Here is a 21,303-nt window from a genome sequence, read left to right as displayed (position 1 = left end):
TAAGAACTTTCCTTTTCGTTTAAAAATATACTTCCCCATGCTGTGGGCATAACGTTACTTCAGTTCGCTACCTGTGAGAATGTAGCCATTACCGCAAAATACCGCTAGTCTCTCACTCATCTAGCCATCATAAAACATGTATTCCACATTGCTTATTAATATTTAAACAAAGGCAAAGCAATAGAAAGACTTCGTTTTGCTGGTAAGTATTAGCATTAAAATGTAACAATAGGCATTGAAGCCTCTAATTTTTCTTGCCAAAAACAATCAAATCAGTTTATTTGTATAGCATTCTATTGCACCATCATTTTTTATTTGCAAATAAGGATACAATGTCAACAGTGAAGTATTCTGGGTTTCAAAACTGACCACAATTGCTTTTAGCAATGTTATCAAACCACCAACAACATATAGACCCAAAATGTCAAAATTCAAAAGCTTCATGTCAATAAAGGTTTATTTTTATAAATAGAGAAAAGGTTCATTTGAATGAAAAATACTTTGATAAACATAGTGCTATGCAGCTTTTACTTTGAAAAGTCTGTTTTTATGCTGCTAATATGTGTTTCTGTTGAGCAAAGTGTATTTAAGTGTGGCTATGACTATGGCTTGGTGTCTTTGTATGAATATGTCATCATGACAAAGCAGTGCATTTTTTAAGTCTGGCTCAACATACATGTGGCATACTCTGCCAATTAACATCATGTAATCAAATCAGTTCCTACAAAAGAATTCCATAATTGTCACAATTCTAACATAATACTTGTAAAGGCAGAAATTCAAAAATTCTGCTTAACTCTGTAGTCCTAAAAAAGATGGTCGGGTGCTCTGACCTACTGCAAAGGTATCAAACAACTTGGCACAATGGTAATTCGCGCATCCCACACTTTCCCTTGTCACAAATTTCTGGTGCTTGCTCTATTCTCTGCATATTGTTCTGCTCTTTAAATCACTTAAAATAAATATTATTGTGATATTCGAATATATATTTTAATAAGTCACTAATTTGATAAGACATCCCTTGTCTGTTAATATATATTCTTCCCCATGCTGCGGGCATGACATTGTTCCGTTCACTGTATGCAAGAACGTAGCCCATAGCGCAATATAACTATTCACTCACACACCTCCAGCCATTATCTAAAAGAACATATTCCATAGTGCATATTAGTATGTGAACAAAGGCAAAGCAACATAAAAACTCTGAATTCCTGATACAAGCATTGAAATGCAACAATAAGCATTGATGCCGCAAGGTTATGGGCAAAACACCATGACATCAGTTTATATCCTATTGCAGTGCAATGCACCATCATTATTTAATTGCAGCTTCAGATCAAAAGGCAATTGTGAAGTATTTTGGGCTTAGAAATGTAACCTAATTGCTTTTAGCTTTATTTATAATACCACAAACTATTCTCAGACACAAAAAGTCTAAATTAAAATAGCTTCATGCAAATAAAAAAATAATTTTAATAAATAGAAAAGTTAATTTTCATGAAAATATTTGAATAATTACAGGACTGTGCAGCTTTCCCTTTGAAACGTCTGTCCCTTGTGCTGCTAGCATGAGATTCTGGTGAGCAAGTGTGTTTAAAATGCAAAGTGTGTTTAAGACTGCAATACCATCACCGGTCTACGGGGGCAGAGCTGAGCACAAATATAAACACACTTGATGTAACACAGGTCCCCACAAGGCAGTTTTTTTAAAAGTTGTAAAAATTGACACAGATGTTACTTAAGCCATTTTTTATCATTTAGAAGACATTGCCTTGTGGGGACTTGGGTTCAAGTCCCCACAGTGCACTCAAGTCCCCACAGCGTGAGTGTGTTATCACACCCAAGTCCCCACAAGGATAGTAACACAAACCCACACACACACACACACACACACACACACACACACACACACACACACACACACACACCCCCCCCCCCCCCTCCAAAAAGAGGCCAGGTTATAGACAAGGAAAATGTTTTCTCATTCTGTAACTCAAGACGGAACCTCTAGGAGTCGCTGTTGCACCATCACTGTGCCGACCAGTAGTATGTTTGTGTGTGCCAACAGCCCAGGATATAACTTTCTCCATCCACAATAACATGCGACTGTCTCCTCCTTTCATCACTCCAGTCCCGTTTCTTTGTTGGTCCTTTTAAGGCTGCCCTCTCCTCCCCCTCCATTGGATATGCAGACACACAGACACACACTCACAGACTGAGCAGCCAGCCCTCTGAAGGCAGAGGAATGTGTATCCTCGGGGCGGGGGGAGGAGGGTCCGCCCCTCCCTCCTCCTCCAATTTCTGCACTTTTAACAAACCATCCTCAGAAAGTCAGAAGAGCTGCTCCCCCCCCCCCCCCCCCCCCCCCCCGACCCTCCACGTGAACACACGTCCGGCAGCCAGCACTGAGGGGGGCACGTGTCCTCCTGCACGCAGCACGCACCCGTGCCACCCATCACCAGCCTTGCCCATCACTTGCCCTCACCACCGCCATGCCCCCAGCTCAGGTCACCCTGCTGGCCCTGGCCCTGGCCTGCTGCCTCCCGGGCCCCCTCCTGGCCGGCCTGCTGCAGCCCTTCGACCGCCTCTACTACTCCGGCCTGCGTGCCTACTTCCAGAAGGACTGGCCTGCCACCGAGGAGTGCCTGCTGGGCGCCTTGCAGAGCCGCGCCCAGGTTCGAGGCGCTAAGGTGGCGTGCCATGCGCAGTGCCAAGCCGAGGAGGACGCGGGCACGGCTGCAGGGGAGGGCGTGCCCGGCCACCTGCAGGAGCTGGGGGTCTTCGAGAGGGTGCTGAGGAGGGCAGAGTGCCAGACCTACTGCCTGGGGCGGCAGGTGGGCCCGCCCTCCCGGCACCGCACCACGCGGAGGGTGGAGGACGAGTTCCGGAGGCGAGAGCCCTACAACTACCTGCAGCTGGCCTACTTCCAGGTAAGGAGGAGAGTGGTGCTCAGTGTATGCATTCACCCATTCATTCTTTGGCATTGGGTTGGCGGGCATTGCTGGGGTAAAATCAGTCATGGCTCATCACAGCGCCTCCTGCTGGTCAGGGCAGTCAATGTCATGTTGGTTCATTCTTCTTGCCACCAGGGCAGAGTTAGATGAACACACCAGACTGCCGAGGGACAGTCTACTACTACGACTGGACAGAGTCACTCACATTAGAACACTCACTGCCCAGTGGCACTGGGACAGACTCACTCACGTGAGATCACTCACTGCTTAGTGGCGCTGGGACAGAGTCACTCACGTGAGATCACTCACTGCCCAGTGGCGCTGGGACAGAGTCACTCACGTGAAATCACTCACTGCCGGTGGCGCTGGGACAGAGTCACTCACGTGAGGTGAGGCCACTGCTAGTAGCGCTGGGACAGAGTAGTCACTCACGTGAGATCATTCACTGCCCACTGGGGCTGGGACAGAGTCACTCACATGAGCTCACTGCCCAGTGGCGCTGGGTCAGAGTCACTCACGTGAGATCACTCACTGCCCAGTGGCACTGGGACAGAGTCACTCACGTGAAATCACTCACTGCCCAGTGGCGCTGGGACAGAGTCACTCACGTGAGCTCACTGCCCAGTGGCGCTGGGACAGAGTCACTCACGTGAAATCACTCACTGCCCAGTGGCGCTGGGACAGAGTCTTTCACGTGAAATCACTCACTGCCCAGTGGCGCTGGGACAGAGTCACTCACATTAGATCACTGCCCACTGGGGCTTGGGACAGAGTCGCTCACCTGGCAGACAGGTGTATCTGAAATACTGTCAGAGTCGAGGCAAGGTTGCCGGGCCCAGTGCCTCTTGAACGCCGCTAGGCCGGGGCAGTCAGGCCGGTGTCAGACCGCTGCTCTGTGTGGTTTGTAGGGCCAGTATCCCGCCGGTCGCGTGGCAGGTGAGGGAGGGCATCCCCTATAGATCTGGAATAAAGTCAGTGCCATGTCAGTCCACTGCCCCTGAAAGGCCAGGGTGGCCGAAGGAATGTCAGTCTCGTGACGTGTGGGACTGGGGCATAGCTTTGATGTGGCACGTATTACACCTAACACTGGTAGAGCTTGGATGGAGACTGGCACATGCCAGGCAGTGCCTCCTGCACGCAGGTAGAGGTTGGCAGAGTCAAGCATATACTGCACTCTGCTGCCTCTCAAAGGCCGAGGAGACTGGGGCGCAGTCAGTCACAGTCTGGCAGGGACATGGCAGATATAATGGGACACTTTTGAAAAACAGGGGACCCCTACAATTCTATAGGTTTGCTATTCGTAGGGTACAAATATCAATGGGAAAGTGAGAAACTATAGCAAGCATTCAATTAATATATGCCATCTCATTTTGGGTGAGAAAAAGAATAAATTCAAACCAGTAGCGACCAAATGCACATGACTAAAGAGTCAGACCCATTATTTAGAAAATTATATATAAATATGTTATTTTATTTTTGTTTTTTGACTTGTTTTTCATTCTTTTTCGTTCAATATGTCAAATTGTTCAACAATCAAATTCATTATACTTGAACACATAAATTTGTATTAATTAACATACACAAAAACATAAAACACAAAAAATACAAAAAAATTGAGGTCGATGTACTATTGAGGTAGGCAAAGAGGTGGATTGAAGCTACGCGCGTTTCGGCAAACTGCCTTCATCAGGTAACCGTCATTCGCAACAATACTTAAATAGACAACACTGAAAAAATAAAATACAGAAAAGTATATAAAAAAGATATTATACATCAATCGCTACTTTACATTATACATTAAGCTAACAAATATCACGCAAAAAGCATGGTCCATGATTTCATATTCAACTCTATAGAGTTTTAGTCAATTATTCAGTTTGCAGTTATTTATCTCAAATTTCCCTTACAAGACAGTTCTATTTTAATTACATTGTTTTGCAACACATATCATACTGTTTATAAAGATCCATAATTCAAACATAATTAGAAAAAGAGGGAAAGGAGAAAAAGAAAGAAAGAACAAGCACTGGCGTTGCCAATAGGTCTCGCAGTAGGAAAGTTGGAGCTATTGGTTTTGTGAGTGGCGTTGCGTGTGTGAGTGGCGTTGCGTGTGTGAGTGGCGTTGCGTGTGTGAGTGGCGTTGCGTGTGTGAGTGGCATTGCGTGTGTGAGTGGCGTAGTGTGTGTGAGTGGCGTAGTGTGTGTGAGTGGCGTTGCGTGTGTGAGTGGCGTTGCGTGTGTGAGTGGCGTTGCGTGTGTGAGTGGCGTTGCGTGTGTGAGTGGCGTTGCGTGGGTGAGTGGCGTTGCGTGGGTGAGTTGTGTTGCGTGTGTGAGTGGTGTTGCTTGGGTGAGTGGCGTTGCGTGGATGAGTGGCGTTGCGTGGATGAGTGGGGTTGCGTGGATGAGTATGAGTGGGGTTGCGTGGATGAGTGGCGTTGCGTGCGTGAGTGGTGTTGCTTGGGTGAGTGGCGTTGCGTGGTTGAGTGTGGTGTTGCGTGGATGATAGTGGGCTTGCGTGGGTGTGAGTGGCGTTGTGTGTCTGTAAGTGTTGCTGTGTGGGTGAAAGTGGCACAGAGCCTTTGATGTGACATTTCAGGTGCAGAGCATGAGATTGATGCAAGGAGCAGGCATGGGAAACAAAACCTTCCTGATGTGAGAGACGATAACGGGTGCATATGCATAGGAGTAGAATACAGGTATATGGCATGTGAAGATATCAGGTGGAAAGATTGGGTAGGGAAGATAATAGGTTCAGGGCTTGCAAGGCATGAGTAGAGTAAAGCATGACAAAATGGTGCAAGGCATGAAAAGAAACTAATGCCAGGTGTGGAAATTGAGGAGTAAAAATAACGATACGGCATGAGATGCCCAGCAAGAGAATATAAAATGTGTGCCAAATTCAGGTGGCATGGGTAGGTAATGTAGTTCAAGCAACTGTGATATAAGTGACATCACAGGCTTTGGTGTGCAAGGCTAGCGAAGGGCCGTCACTGATGTAAGGCTTAGGAAGAGAACATAAAACGTCGAAAACAAGGACAGCGAAGAAGATAGCTGTCTGACCATAGCTGATCCGAAAGTAGCCTTGTTTGCTATGATTACAAGTGCAAAGAATGTCCCGAGAAGGTAGGGAGTGCAAGGCATGATACAGGAAATTATGTGTGCCTTAAACCATGGTAATGTAAGCAAACTGATACAAGTTGATCGGCCGGGAAGCGGCCAGGAAACACAAGTACGGCCGGCCACATAATTAGGGGAGGAGAAGCCGCACAGCACACGCTGGGAGAAGCCCTTTGATGTGCTGTGCGGCCGCGATGCGCGCTCTGTGCTGGGGGAGGGCCATTAGGAACAGGAACAGATGGCCATGAAAGTGTATGGGCCAAATGCTCGTGCCTGTACGTGCACTCGAAGAAAACGCCACGGAAAAAAGCGGTGGTTTGACTATCCGATGGAGCACATGAATTCTCCCCCATTTCCCATTGCTTCATTGTTTTGTTTCAAATATTTACGCACAAACAAGAACCAAAAAAAAAAACGAGGTCATTGAAACCAAGGCGGTCATTCGTCTGCAGGTGATCAGATGACTCAAGGGATCTGTTTTTCATTTGTGGCTCTTTTTGACTGTTATTCAAAGAGACTGGCTCTTTCTGTGCAGTTGGCTCGGCGCTTCGTACATCTGCAGTTCAGAACAAGAACAAGTCGGGTTGGGGCGGGAGAGTGAGAGAGTGGGAGGGAAGAGCTGGAAAAGCCCAGGCTCGGCAGTGCAGCATGGCTGTAATTGCGTGGAGAGAGAGGGGAGGTGCTGGTGTGGGAGGGGGAGGCTGTGATTGCGTGGAGAGAGAGGGGAGGTGCTGGTGTGGGAGGGGGGAGGTGCTGGTGTGGGAGGGGGAGGCTGTGATTGCGTGGAAAGAGAGGGGAGGTGCTGGTGTGGGAGGGGGGAGGTGCTGGTGTGGGAGGGGGAGGCTGTGATTGCATGGAGAGAAAGGGGAGGTGCTGGTGTGGGAGCAGTGCTGCTAGGGGAGGAGAAGCCTGATGCCGGATGGGGGCGGGAGAGGCTGGGCTTGCATGCGATGCGCGTGCATGTTCACGTGAACTTCATGAAAACCGCGGGGCTGAAAGCCCTTTGGTTTGAAGATGTTTTCGCCACATGAATTCTCGCTACGCTCGATGCGCTTGCGCACATCGATAGGTCGCGAGACCTAAAAAAAGAGGGGGGGAAACGGGAGGGGGGTGGGGGAGTGGTTTGGGGGGAAAAAAAAGGGGGGGGGTTGTGTGTGTGCATTTGGTCGCTACTGGTTTGAATTTATTCTTTTTCTCAACCAAAGTGAGATGGCATATATTAATTGAATGTTTGCTATAGTTTCTCACTTTCCCATTGAGATATAATGGGACAGCCTGCTGGCCAAGAAAGTCCCCCCCCCCCCCTTCGTTTACTAGCGTGTGGGGTTCGCTCACACTGGTGGTTGTTGACATCGCATGAATGACAGTAGGTGAGACCACTCGGATGACTGTCATTTCCACACCCCGGGTAGACATGGAGTGGGCAGACATGATTGAGTGAGACCCCGTGGCTGACATGATGGGTTGAGACCCTGTGGCAGATATGACGGGTGAGACCCTGTGGCAGATATGACGGGTGAGACCCTGTGGCAGATATGACGGGGTGAGACCCTGTGGCAGATATGATGGGTGAGACCCTGTGGCAGTGGCAGATATGACGGGTGAGACCCTGTGGCAGATATGACGGGTGAGACCCTGTGGCAGATATGACGGGTGAGACTCTGTGGCAGACAAGACCGGGTGAGACCCTGTGGCAGACATGACAGGGTGAGACCCTGCGGCAGACAAGATGGGGTGAGACCCTGCAGCAGACATGATGGGGTGCGATCCTGGGGCAGACGTGACGGGTGAGACCCTGTGGCAGACGTGACGGGTGAGACCCTGTGGCAGACGTGACGGAGTGAGACCCTGTGGCAGACAAGATGGGGTAAGACCCTGTGGCAGATATGAGGGGTGAGACCCTGTGGCAGATATGACAGGTGAGACCCTGTGGTACAAAAGGGGGCGGTGATGGACGGAGCATCTGAATCAATCAAACACTCACACCCAGTCAACAGATCTGGGTTTAATCCATCACCGTTCTTTAGCCCACTCTGCCACCCCAGTTCAGACATGGCCATATGCAAATCAGTCTGACCCTGTGCCTCATGGGAACAGTCCAGCCCGAACTGCCAAGCCATGCCTTCCCTGGACCGGATTCAAGCTTCCTAGGACCGGTTTCTGGACTGTTCCCATGAGGCACAGGGTCAGACTGATTTGCATATAGCCATGTCTGAACTGGGGTGGCAGAGTGGGCTAAAGAACGGTGATGGATTAAACCCAGATCTATTGACTGGGTGTGAGTGTTTGATTGGTTCAGATGCTCCGTCCATCACCACCCCCTTTTGTACCGCTTTGTTCGCCATAAGTTGGCAGGGTATGCTCAGACGTGAGTCCCTTGCTCACTTTGCCACTGGATTCAAGCAAGCCGGGCTGAAGACGGCTGGAATGCCAGAAACCGGTCCTAGGCATGAAGGGGTGAGACCCTGTGGCAGACATGATGGGGTGAGACCATTGTCTAACCCAGGGTGGTGTGGAGTGCAAAAAAACGATGGATTTGGGCCCAGATCTTTGGACTGGGGTGAATGTGTGACATTGATCCACATTCGGTCCATCACCTGTTTTGTTTGGGGTGAGACCCTGTGGCAGACATGACGGGGGAGACCCTGTGGCAGACATGATGGGGTGAGACCCTGTGGCAGACATGACGGGGGAGACCCTGTGGCAGACATGACGGGGAGACCCTGTGGCAGACATGACGGGGAGACCCTGTGGCAGATATGACGAGGGAGACCCTGTGGCAGACATGATGGGGTGAGACCCTGCGGCAGACATGACGGGGTGAGACCCTGCGGCAGACATGACGGGGTGAGACCCTGCGGCAGACATGACGGGGTAAGTCCCTGTGGCAGACATGACGGGGTGAGACCCTGCGGCAGACATGATGGGGTGAGACCCTGCGGCAGACATGACGGGGTGAGACCCTGTGGCAGACATGACGGTGTGAGACCCTGCGGCAGACATGACGGGGTGAGACCCTGTGGCAGACATGACGGGGTGAGACCCTGTGGCAGACATGACGGGGTGAGACCCTGTGGCAGACATGACGGGGTGAGACCCTGCAACAGACATGACAGGGTGAGACGCTGTGGCAGACATGATGGGGTGAGACGTAGACCCTGTGGCAGACATGATGGGGTCAGACCCTGCGGCAGACATGACGGTGTGAGACCCTGTGGCAGACATGATAGGGAGAAACCCTGCGGCAGACATGACAGGGTGAGACGCTGTGGCAGACATGATGGGGTGAGACGTAGACCCTGTGGCAGACATGATGGGGTCAGACCCTGCGGCAGACATGACGGTGTGAGACCCTGTGGCAGATATGAGGGGGTGATACCCTGTGGCAGACATGATGGGGTGAGACCCTGCGGCAGACATGACGGGGTGAGACCCTCCGGCAGACATGACGGGGTGAGACCCTGCGGCAGACATGACGGGGTGAGACCCTGCGGCAGACATGATGGGGTGAGACCCTGCGGCAGACATGACGGGGTGGGACCCTGTGGCAGACATGACTGTGTGAGACCCTGCGGCAGACATGACGGGGTGAGACCCTGCGGCAGACATGACGGTGTGAGACCCTGTGGCAGATATGAGGGGGTGATACCCTGTGGCAGACATGATGGGGTGACACCCTGCGGCAGACATGACGGGGTGAGACCCTCCGGCAGACATGACGGGGTGAGACCCTGCGGCAGACATGACGGGGTGAGACCCTGCGACAGACATGATGGGGTGAGACCCTGCGGCAGACATGACGGGGTGAGACCCTGTGGCAGACATGACTGTGTGAGACCCTGCGGCAGACATGACGGGGTGAGACCATGCGGCAGACATGACGGGGTGAGACCCTGTGGCAGACATGACGGGGTGAGACCCTGTGGCAGACATGACGGGGTGAGACCCTGTGGCAGACATGACGGGGTGAGACCCTGCAACAGACATGACAGGGTGAGACGCTGTGGCAGACATGATGGGGTGAGACGTAGACCCTGTGGCAGACATGATGGGGTCAGACCCTGCGGCAGACATGACGGTGTGAGACCCTGTGGCAGACATGATGGGGAGAAACCCTGCGGCAGACATGACGGGGTGAGACCCTGTGGCAGACATGACGGGGTGAGACCCTGCGGCAGACATGACGGGGTGAGACCCTGCGACAGACATGACGGGGTAAGACCCTGTGGCATACATGATGGGGTGAGACCCTGTGGCAGACATGACGGGGTGAGACCCTGTGGCAGACATGATGGGGTGAGACCCTGTGGCAGACATGATGGGGTGAGACCCTGCGGCAGACATGACGGGGTGAGACCCTGCGACAGACATGACGGGGTGAGACCCTGCGGCAGACATGACGGGGGGAGACCCTGCGACAGACATGACGGGGGGAGACCCTGCGACAGACATGATGGGGTGAGACCCTGTGGCAGCCATGACGTGGTAGACCCTGTGGCAGACATGACGGGGTGAGACCCTGTGGCAGACATGACGGGGGAGACCCTGCGACAGACATGATGGGGTGAGACCCTGTGGCAGACATGACGGGGTGAGACCCTGCGACAGACATCACGGGGTGAGACCCTGCGGCAGACATGACGGGGTGAGACCCTGCGGCAGACATGACGGGGTGAGACCCTGCGACAGACATGACGGGGTGAGACCCTGTGGCAGACATGACGGGATGCGACCCTGCGACAGACATGACGGGGGGAGACCCTGCGACAGACATGACGAGGGGAGACCCTGCGACAGACATGACGGGGTGAGACCCTGTGGCAGACATGACGGGATGCGACCCTGCGACAGACATGACGGGGTGCGACCCTGTGGCAGATATGACGGGGTGAGACCTTGTTGCAGGGAGCCCATGGCAGTAGTCAGTGCGTGAGCCCAGGGCTCTGCCAGCGGTGCAGCCTACGTGGCTCCTGTGATGCGCGGCGCCCCAGGGAGCCCCCGGGTCCTAGAGCCCGCCGCGCCTGACACCCGTGGAGCAAGCAGCAGAGACGGGGCGGGTCGGGGCGGCACTCATCCAAGGAAGACGCTTCAGCCCCTCCCGATGTTGGGTGACACTTTCTAGATTTGCGTGTGAATCGAAACCCTTTCGTTTGTTTGTTTACACAACAAAACAAACATTCCCAGCTTGCCTGAAGGCATCTTTGACTCAGCCCCAGCTGCTTCTCCCATCAGTTTCCCTTCTTCGCCCTCTCTCTTTCCGACCTCTCTCTACAGTCACAGCAGTCTCTCTAGACTCCAATCTGCACCTCTGCTGCTCTCTCTCCTCAGCAATCTTGGGACACCTTAACCCCGGGCCTTTTGCTGGGACTGGGATGTGTGCTCTGCTCAGATCTTTACAGCAGGGGCATTTAAACTCTCGGCAGTCATCGAAGGGTAGAGCACGTGACCTGCGGTTTCAGACTGCTCTCTGCAGAAGACACCTCCAGCCCTGAGCGTTCTCGCCGGCTCTGGAACCTCTCTCTGCTTTCAGCAACAGCTGCATTAACCCCTTGAGCTATCTGAATGGCCTGGAGGCATTTGTGCACACGTCTATGTAGCAAAGGCAGATGCGCGTTTATATGCCATGCACAGTATGTGGGTTTAGGTCGTGATCTGTGTGACCCACATACAAGGAATGCCAGCTGTGTCCCCTGTGTGCCCTGGCCCGTGCATGAAGCACCAGTGACCCCCGAGCAGGCCCTCTGGGGGAAGGGGGCGTGGCCTGTGGCTCAGGCCTGTAGGTTCTAGGTAAAGGCTATATCTTGAGTATTATAATTATTTGGCAAAGTGCGCATGCACCCAGGCGTCTTGGCGCTATGTCTAGAAACAAAGTCTCATAGCAACTGAAGAACAAGCATTGGAAATGCAATAGGTCTCGGATTTATTTGAGTTAGAGCTAATGGCATTGTAAATGGCAATGCCATTTAGCCATGTGTTATGGAGTGTATGCATGTGGTGTGTAGTGGAATTATGTGGGTTGGAGTGGAATTGTAGCAATGGTGGCATGCTGCGCTTTAGATGAATATGTGTAAAAGTAAAGTGCACCATACTGCGATTGCTACAATAGTTAATTGTGGATGCGTTAACAATTCATGTGTGCACTGCCGGCTGGTGGTGTGTGTGCCTGGTGAAAGCGTGCACTGACGGCTGGTGTTGTGTGTGCCTGGTGAAAGTGTGCACTGATGGCTGGTGGTGTGTGTGTGTTTGGTGAAAGCATGCACTGACGTCTGGTGGTGTGTGCCTGATGGAAGCCTGCACTGATGGCTGGTGGTGTTTGTGCCCGGTGTAAGAGTGCACTGACGGTTGGTGGTGTTTGTGCCCGGTGAAAGCGTGCACTGACGGCTGGTGGTGTTTGTGCCCGGTGAAAGCGTGCACTGGCGGCTGGTGGTGTTTGTGCCCGGTGAAAGCGTGCACTGGCGGCTGGTGGTGGTTGTGCCCGGTGAAAGCATGCACTGACGGCTGGTGGTGTGTGTGTGTGGTTGTGTGTGTGGTTGCGTGTGGGGTGGTGAGTGTGTGGTGGTGAGTGTTTGGCGGTGAGTGTGTGGTGGTGAGAGTGTGGTGTGAGAGTGTGGTGTGAGAGTGTGGTGTGAGAGTGTGTGTGTGGTGGTGTGTGTGTGGTCTTATGTGTGTGGTCTTATGTGTGGTGGTCTTAGTTCGAGTTTTCGCACCCTGCACACTCACACACTGCCCCTACACACTCACACACTACTCACCCTGCACACTCACACACTGTTCACCCTGCACACTCACACAATGTTCACCCTGCACACTCACACACTACTCACCCTGCACACTCACACACTGTTCACCCTGCACACTCACACAATGTTCACCCTGCACACTCACCCACTGCTCACCCTACAAACTCTCACACTGCTCACCCTACACACTCACATACTGCTCACCCTACGTATTGCAAAAAGACCTAGCTCTGCCCTTTGGTTGTGAGTAGTTGGGCTTGATTGGTTGGGGCGTCCCCTCTTTGCTGCTCCCCTCACAGAGGGCCGGCTGCCTCCATGAAGCTCCCAAGACACGTGTTCACCTGTTCTTTGTTTTAGCTCCTGGGCGTCAGTGCACCGTGTAAACGCACAAGTATACCCTGCTCTCTCTGGTACACTCACACTGCTGAGTCACTCCGCAGTCACTCTCACTCCGCAGTCACTCTCACTCCGCAGTCACTCTAACTCTGCAGTCAGTCATGCTGTCACTCTCACTCTGCAATTACTCATGCTGTCACTCTCACTCTGCAGTCACTCTCACTCTGAAGTCACTCTCACTCTGCTGTCACTCTCACTCTGCAGTCACTCTCACTCTGCAGTCACTCTCACTCTGCAGTCACTCTCACTCTGCTGTCACTCTCACTCTGCTGTCACTCTCACTCTGCTGTCACTCTCACTCTGCTGTCACTCTCACTCTGCTGTCACTCTCACTCTGCTTTCACTCACTCTGCTTTCACTCACTCTGCTGTCACTCACTCTGCTGTCACTCATGCTGTTACTCTCTCTCTGCTGTCACTCATGCTGTCACTCTCACTCTGCTGTCACTCTCACTCTGCTGTCACTCATGCTGTCACTCACTCTACTGTCACTCATGCTGTCACTCTCACTCTGCAGTCACTCATGCTGTCACTCTCACTCTGCAGTCACTCATGCTGTCACTCTCACTCTGCAGTCAGTCATGCTGTCACTTTCACTCTGCAATCACTCATGCTGTCACTCTCACTCTGCAGTCACTCTCACTCTGCTGTCACTCTCACTCTGCTGTCACACTCACTCTGCTGTCACTCATGCTGTCACTGTCACTCATGCTGTCACTCATGCTGTCACTCATGCTGTCCCTCTCACATAACATAACATAACATTTGCATTCAAAGTGGTGTACTTAAAAGGCATACATTACAAAACAAACATCAAAGTACATACTTTTGACGAAGGCTCAGTATTTTTGTTCCATATTGAAAACAGGGCGCAGAGACATGGAGAAGAGGCGCTGGCAGGGAGAGCTTCCCCGTGAAATGGATCCCCCCCAAAAAAATGAAAGAAGCTCCAGAGTGGTGTGCGAGCACGAGCGCCACTACGAGCATATGTTTTGACAGCCGCGATAATTAAAAACATGTGGCCTCCGGTGCGCGTAACAGACACCAATAGGCCATGGGTGGAGCTACGCGACCGCCCATGGTCTATTGCATGTTCTGTTAAAAAACTGCACGCACGCGAAGGCCAATGAAAATGGACCTTGGAAATAACACGCACGAACTGCGTGGAATTTCCAGGTCCATTTTCAAATCCCCGGGAAAAGGACTCTCGATGCGCGATACTGTATGCGCAGTGTACGGCAGGCCCGAGCCCTAAAAAGGACCTAGTTAATGAACAGCCAAGTCTTTAGACGCCTTCTTAAGCTAAGCTGGTTGGCCTGCTTGAGCCCAGTACCCTTGGTTCCAGTCATGGCACAAATAAAAGTGGGGGGACGCTGACATCACGACAGGAAGTGACATCACAAAAGGTGGCATGCACCATCAGACTCATTGCCTCCCCCAGCTCACCACTTAGATGTGATTGCATCAGAGAAGCCAGCGAGTGAGCAGCGTTCTGAATGGGCTCCGATCTCTGCCCCGTAGAGGCCAAAGAGTGAATGTGTGGCTCCATTTATCTAGCTCCCGGTAAAATAAGTGGGGGACGCTGTCCACCCGCATGGTACCCCAACTCGAGCTCTGGTTCCAGTACCAATAAAGTAAATCAAAGGCCTGGCCTCCTGCCCTAACCCCGCTCACAATACCCAGGGGGGCCGGAAATAGCCCGGCAAATCCCTGTGCGGACAGGACCCAGTCCACTGCTCCTTTACGAAGGAGACGTGGTGGTTCCAGATTTTCAGCAATAGCCCCTTTCGCCTTCTGGAACTCCCTTCCACTTGACATCAGGATGACTTCTCGCTACTCTAGATTCAGAAAACTCTTGAAAACACAGCTCTTCGTACAAGCATATGAGTGAAATGGCGTGCAGTATGTTACGTTCCTGTTACTTTGCACCAAGAAACCGGTTGGTGTACATGCGCTTGATAAATGTTTGTAGTGTAATACTGGCCAAAGGAATGCGGAACAAATCAAACATTCACCATCAGTCAACAGATCTGGGTTAACCCCTTCGATGCTCATGACGAGCTCAGCTCGTCATGCAGTACACTGCTCGTGTGCTCATGACGAGCTGAGCTCGTCATGAACAATGGGAATAAATCAGAAGTAGCACGGAGGGGGGATTGCTGCAGCACGGATGGTGTTAAATCCATCGTTCCTTTGCTCACTTCGCCACCCCAGTTTAGACCCAGCCATATGCAAATCAGTCTTGACGCTGTGCCTCATGGGAACAGTCCAGCCCGAACTGCCAAGCCAGGTCTTCCCTGGACCGGAAACCAGCATCCTGGGACCGGATTTGGGGTAACATCCCTCCTCAGCCAGGCTAGCTTGAATCCAGTGGCATGGAGAGCAGAGGACGCATGCTTTTTTTCAAATCAATGGTATAGTGGGCACAGTCATGGCCTTTGCCTAGGACTTTTGTGAGCAGGAGCAGTGGAGACAGGGAGATTCAGACTTTAGGCTACAGTAAATATAAGCCAGGAATAGTAGGTGAAAAATAGTGGCTCGACACAGGCCAGGGACTACTTATTTTTGGGCTGAGAGGCATGAACCTATAAAAACTTGTATACTTGCGTACTCAGTTGAGAAATCAAAAGACACACAATTGATGGACGGAATGCAGAACAAATCTAAATATTCACCCCCCCCTCAAGAAATCTGCGTTAAATCCATTATTCTTTTGCTCACAATGCCACCCCAGTTTAGTCCTGGCCAATGCAAATCAGTCTTGGCCCTGTGCCTCATGGGAACAGTCCAGCCCGAACTGCCAAGCCAGGTCCTCTCTGGTTTGGAAACAAGCGTCCTAGGACCGGTTTCGGGGTTTCACCCCTCTTCAGCCAGGATAGCTTGATTCCAGTGGCACAGTGAGCAGAGGACCCACGTCTGGGCAAACCTGGCGCAATTAGGGTGTGAAAGCAAAAGACACACAATTGATGGACGGAATGCAGAACAAATTAAAACATTCACCCTCAGGCAAGAGATCTGGGTAAATCCATCATTCTTTTGCTCACCATGCCACCCCAGTTTAGACCTGGCCATATGCAAATCAGTCTTGTGAACAGTCCAGCCCAAACTGCCAAGCCAGGTCCTCAGTGGACCGGAAACTAGCATCCTAGGACCGGTTGAATGTATAACATTGTTCTGCATTCTGTCCAACAACTGTTGTTATTGCATTTGTCACCCCAAGTGGGACGGGTATGCTCAGACGTGAGTCCCGTGCTCTCCATGCCACTGGAATCAAGCTATCCTGACTGATGAGGGCTGACAGCCCGAAACCAGTCCTAGGATGCTTGTTTCCGGTCCAGGGAGGACCTGGCTTGGCAGTTCGGGCTGGACTGTTCCCATGGGGCACAGGGTCAAGACTGATTTGCACATTGCTGGGTTCAAACAGGAATGGCATGGTGAGCAAAAAAACGATGAATTTAGACCCAGATCTCTGTACTGGGGTGAATGATTGACATTGTTCTGCATTCTGTCCATCAACTGTTGTTTTTGGATTTGTCACCCCGAGTGGGACAGGTATGCTCAGACGTGAGTCCTGTGCTCTCTATGCCACTGTAATCAAGCTATCCTGGCTGATGAGGGCTGAAAGCCCGAAACCAGTCCTAGGATGCTTGTTTCTGGTCCAGGGAGGACCTGGCTTGGCAGTTCGGGCTGGCCTGTTCCCATGGGGCACAGGGTGAAGACTGATTTGCATATGGCTGGGTTATGCTCAGACGTGAGTCCCGTGCTCTTCATGCCACTGGAATCAAGCTATCCCAGCTGATGAGGGCTGAAAGCCCAAAACTGGTCCTAGGATGTATGTTTCCCGTCCAGGGAGGACCTGGCTTGGCAGTTCGGGCTGGACTGTTCCCATGAGGCACAGGGTCAAGACTGATTTGCATATGGCTGGGTTCAAACTGGAATGGCATGGTGAGTAAAAAAACAATGGATTTAGGCCAAGATCTCTGTGCTGGGGTGAATGTATGACATTGTTCTGCATTCTGTCCATCAACTGTTGCTTTTGCATTTGTCACCCCCAGTGGGACAGGTATGCTCAGACGTGAGTCCCGTGCACTCCATGCCACTGGAATCAAGCTGTCCTGGCTGATGAGAGCTGAAAGCCCGAGACCGGTTCTAGGATGCTGGTTTCCAGTCCAGAGAGGACCTGGCTTGGCAGTTCGGGCTGCACTGTTCCCATGAGGCACAGGGTCAAGACTGATTTGCATATGGCTGGGTTCAAACTGGAATGGCATGGTGAGCAAAAACACAATGGATTTAGGCCCAGATCTCTGTACTGGGGAGAATGTATGACATTGTTCTGCATTCTGTCCATCAACTGTTGTTTTTACTTTACTCAGTTGAGAAGACAACAGTTTACCCTATGGGCTGTTGTACTGATAGTTGTGCTGCTGCTTTTATAATGAGGTGTTTTAGTTGTGCCCTTTAATTGGTAGGTAGGTTGTGCCCTTGTATCCTGCTCTGGTATGTGTTTGCCTAATGAATCCATATCTGTGAGTCCACAATAGGTGCTCGACGAAGGGGAGCCGGGTCTGGCGGCTTAGTAGACTAATGCGCCCACTGTAGTGGCCTGTATTTGACCTCATGGTCACAGGTTCAAATCGCGGGGGTCCACTCAGCCTTTCATCCTTCTGAGGTCTATAAAATGAGTAGCTTTGGGTAACAATAAACATCTGTTATTCAGCGCCAAGAGGCCTATGGTTTCAACATGCGCTTTACAAATACACGTTATGTTATGTGAAGGGGGCTTCTCCTGCCGAGCACGAGGTTTTGTTGCTGAGGGGGTGCACCTAAAGTGTGCCATAATCTATTCTGGGGATGTCCGCTGCCCCATCAACTCCTACAGGGAGACTAGTAGTGAGTGGCAATTGAATTTGTGGTGCAGAGGCCCAGGCCTTGTTCACTTGTACCAGTGGGGGAGTGTCTGCTTGTGCAAAACCTGCTCCCTTCTGACTGTATGTCGGGTTTAGCTGCATGCACTATGTATGTGGCACATGTGTTACATGCTTGGGTGTCCATGTGCTGTGTGACTGGTATCCTGTGCCAGGACATGCTGACCGCGTCAGACGTGGAGGGTTCCCTTTAGGTAGTCCTACTCCTGGCAGACTTGGCAACCTGCACGTACCTTCTCCACAAAGCCCTGACGTCTGTCTGGGAGGGCAGGAGACCCAACGCTGGTACCGGCTGCTTTATCAGCGCCTTGATAAAGGATGTTGCAAGAATCTAGTCTAGAGAGAATCATGGCCTGAACTACAGTTCTTTGGGTGGAGAAGGGGAGCATCCAGCAAATCTTTTAAAACCATATCATAGTGGCAAAACAGGAAGAAGTCATTTTGGCTACTTGCGGCCTCATGGATAATATGGAGTCTAGACTTTTCACCTTGTTGGCCAGTTCGGGCATCAATCTAAAGTGTCAGGCCAGGGCTGGGGAACCCAAAGCTGGGGGCATTTACTTAGTATTATACCCACTTAGCTTAAGGGTGTTAGAGTTCATTCAGTTGGCAACATGGCTGAGGCAGGAGTTAAGATATTCTGAGCGGACTCCCCGTTCCGACGACAGAGAGAATATGATCTGGGTGCCGTTGGCGTAGGAAAAAATAGCCAGACCATGGCTTTCCACTAGATCCGCTAAAGGGCGGACATACATGTTAAAGAGCGAGGGAGTGAGGGCAGATCCCTGTGGGATACTCTAGGTGAGTGAGTGTGAGCTCGACGCAGTATCGGTGGAAAAACCTGAAAGGGGCGGCAGCCAGAAAGGATTTTAGACAAGCAAGTACCGAACTTTGAAGGCGAAGATGAGCCTGTCTGTCGATAAGCTTGTCGTGAGACACCGTGTCGAAGGCCGTACTGAGATCTAAGAGAATCAATATGGCACTGTGGTGTGCCACCCCTGTCTAACAGTTGGCGTATGTGTTCTGTGACTCCTGGCAGGGCGACGTCTGTGCTGTGGTCAGTTCTAAATCCTGCCTGGAAGGCGTGAAGGTCATTTTGGGTTACTGCATATGTGGAGAGTTGAGTGTTAACATGTTTTTCTAAACTTTTAGACAGAATTGGCATTAATGACATGGGTCTGTAATTTTCCCAGTTAGAAGGGTCTAAGTAGGGCTCTTTTATTAGGGGTAGTACCATGGCGTGTTTCCAGGATTTATGTAGTTGACCTTCTCTTAATGAGGAATTCAAAAGATCCACTAATAGAGAAAGGATAAGAGGACTCAAGAGCTCAGCTTAGAGGGAGGAAGAGGGTCACACGGGGAACTAGATTCAATTGACCGTAATAAGTCCATGAGTCGAGCGACGTCCAAAGGGGAAAAAGAGTGATAGTGGGATGGTAGTAGCGAATTAACTGATGGAGTTGCTTCCTTGTCTGGTGCACGCGTGAGGGTCAGCTAAGGGCAAGACATTTTGGGTAGAGAGGAGCCCTTACCTCCCAGGCCAGAGTGAGGTAAATATCTGTCACCTTATTGATAATGAAGTCTATCAGAGCTTCGCATTGATCCTGCGAGAGGGAGGGAGAGGGCACAATATTGCTTGGGAAAACGAGATGCTATACAAAACGAAAAAGAAAAGTTTTCCTTTCATTTTTTAAGAGCAGGCAGTGGCCTGTGGGACCACTGCCTGCTCTTAAAAGTGGTTTTACAAACATTCACAGAGGGGAAGGGGTTACCACCTACTTGAAGTAGGTGGTAAAATGCGAATTTATTGCGAATGCGAAAAAGCTTGATACATCTGGCCCTTAGCAACTTCGTACTAGCGTTTGGGAGATAAGTCAGATAAAATGTGCCAAATTCAAAGAGCCGTTAGAGTTTGTTCAAGTCGGCAAAATCACTCGATATCATGGCTAATTCAGTTTCTCCGATCACAATCCTTTCAGACGTCACCTTTTTATGATAAGGGTTCCAATCATTTTCTGACTGAATCTTATGCAAATTCTAAGGCATGTGGTGATCACGATATTGTAGTGTGGGGATAGTTTGAGGATGAGTTAGAATCTATAGCTTGTTTAGTTTTTATGGAAATATATGCTGGAGAAAAAAAGAACTGATAATATAGGTTGGTGGGACTTAGGTAAATTAGGAACAGTACAGAATCCTGGCACTGATTGTAATGTCACTTTAGGTGAATTACCTGTTTCTGCCACAGCAGTGAGTGATGATGGATTTGAAGACATTCTGGATAATATAAAAATGTTTTTGAACCTAAAGAGGTGTCACAAAGTCATGCACATTTCTCTTAGAGCGAGAGATGAATTGAACAAGTTGTTGGACTCAATGTGTACGCATGTTGTAAGTGACCTTACAAATCTGTAAACATTTGGTCGTGTGCAGATTTGAGCTTACTAAATAAAACATCATGATTGCCATCCCTTACCCTGCATACAGGAAATATTAATGGCTGTTGGAAGTTTCATATGATTGACCTCAAATCTACCTTTGACTTGGTAGCTTTGTCATATCTATCTGAACGTTTAACAACTTGTGTGAGCCCCTTTAGCACTTTAGATGCTTAAGGCTTCCATTTGTGTTGGCATCCGCTGCCAGTGTCTTTCAAAAAAGCAAAAGGCTGTCATATTTAAAGGTGTCACAAAGGTCCAGGCTTTCTGGCTGCTATCCTGGTATAAGCCAAAAACAAAAGGAAATTCTTTATTGTGTGTATTGTATTCTGTCTGAAAGAGGATTGACTGTTTCTTATGAATAGTGTTTGCTTTTGAAGAATGAGGTTGACTACTTGGGTCGCACTATGTCAGTGGATGGTGGCAAACCTAAGGGTGACCTTATTGGTGCAATTAAGGCCTATGGATAAAGATTCACTTTGACCTTTGCTTGGTCTTAGTGAATATTATGCTGGGTTCATGCTGTGTCATGTTTTCACTTTAAGGAAATCTTTATGTAAAACAAAAAGGAAAAAACATATGGATCAAAGACCTGGGTAAAAGCTTTTGAAAAGGTTATAAACTTGATTATAACTGCACCTTCCTTAAAGCCATTTGACTGCTTGGCTAGGGTCCTGTTAATGTGGATGCAAGTTCTGGTGGAGTGGGCACAGTTTTAGGACAACAGTGCAGTAG

At 50.4% G+C, this 21,303-nt stretch overlaps 1 protein-coding gene across 1 annotated transcript in view; it reads left to right on the top strand.

Moving 5' to 3' along the window:
* Nucleotides 1-2,369: 2,369 nt before the first annotated feature.
* Nucleotides 2,370-21,303, top strand: part of P3H3 (prolyl 3-hydroxylase 3) — an 81,064-nt gene continuing 62,130 nt past the window's right edge. Inside the window, exon 1 of the mRNA XM_086932928.1 lies at nt 2,370-2,930. Coding sequence (XP_086789054.1) covers nt 2,493-2,930 — 438 coding nt within the window. The 5' untranslated portion in view covers nt 2,370-2,492. The remainder of the gene's footprint in view (nt 2,931-21,303) is intronic.

The sequence above is a fragment of the Lissotriton vulgaris genome, chromosome 7 (assembly GCF_964263255.1).
Source record: "Lissotriton vulgaris chromosome 7, aLisVul1.2, whole genome shotgun sequence".
In the NCBI taxonomy this organism is placed as follows: Eukaryota; Metazoa; Chordata; class Amphibia; order Caudata; family Salamandridae; genus Lissotriton; species Lissotriton vulgaris.
This window is presented reverse-complemented; position numbering and strand designations above follow the sequence as displayed.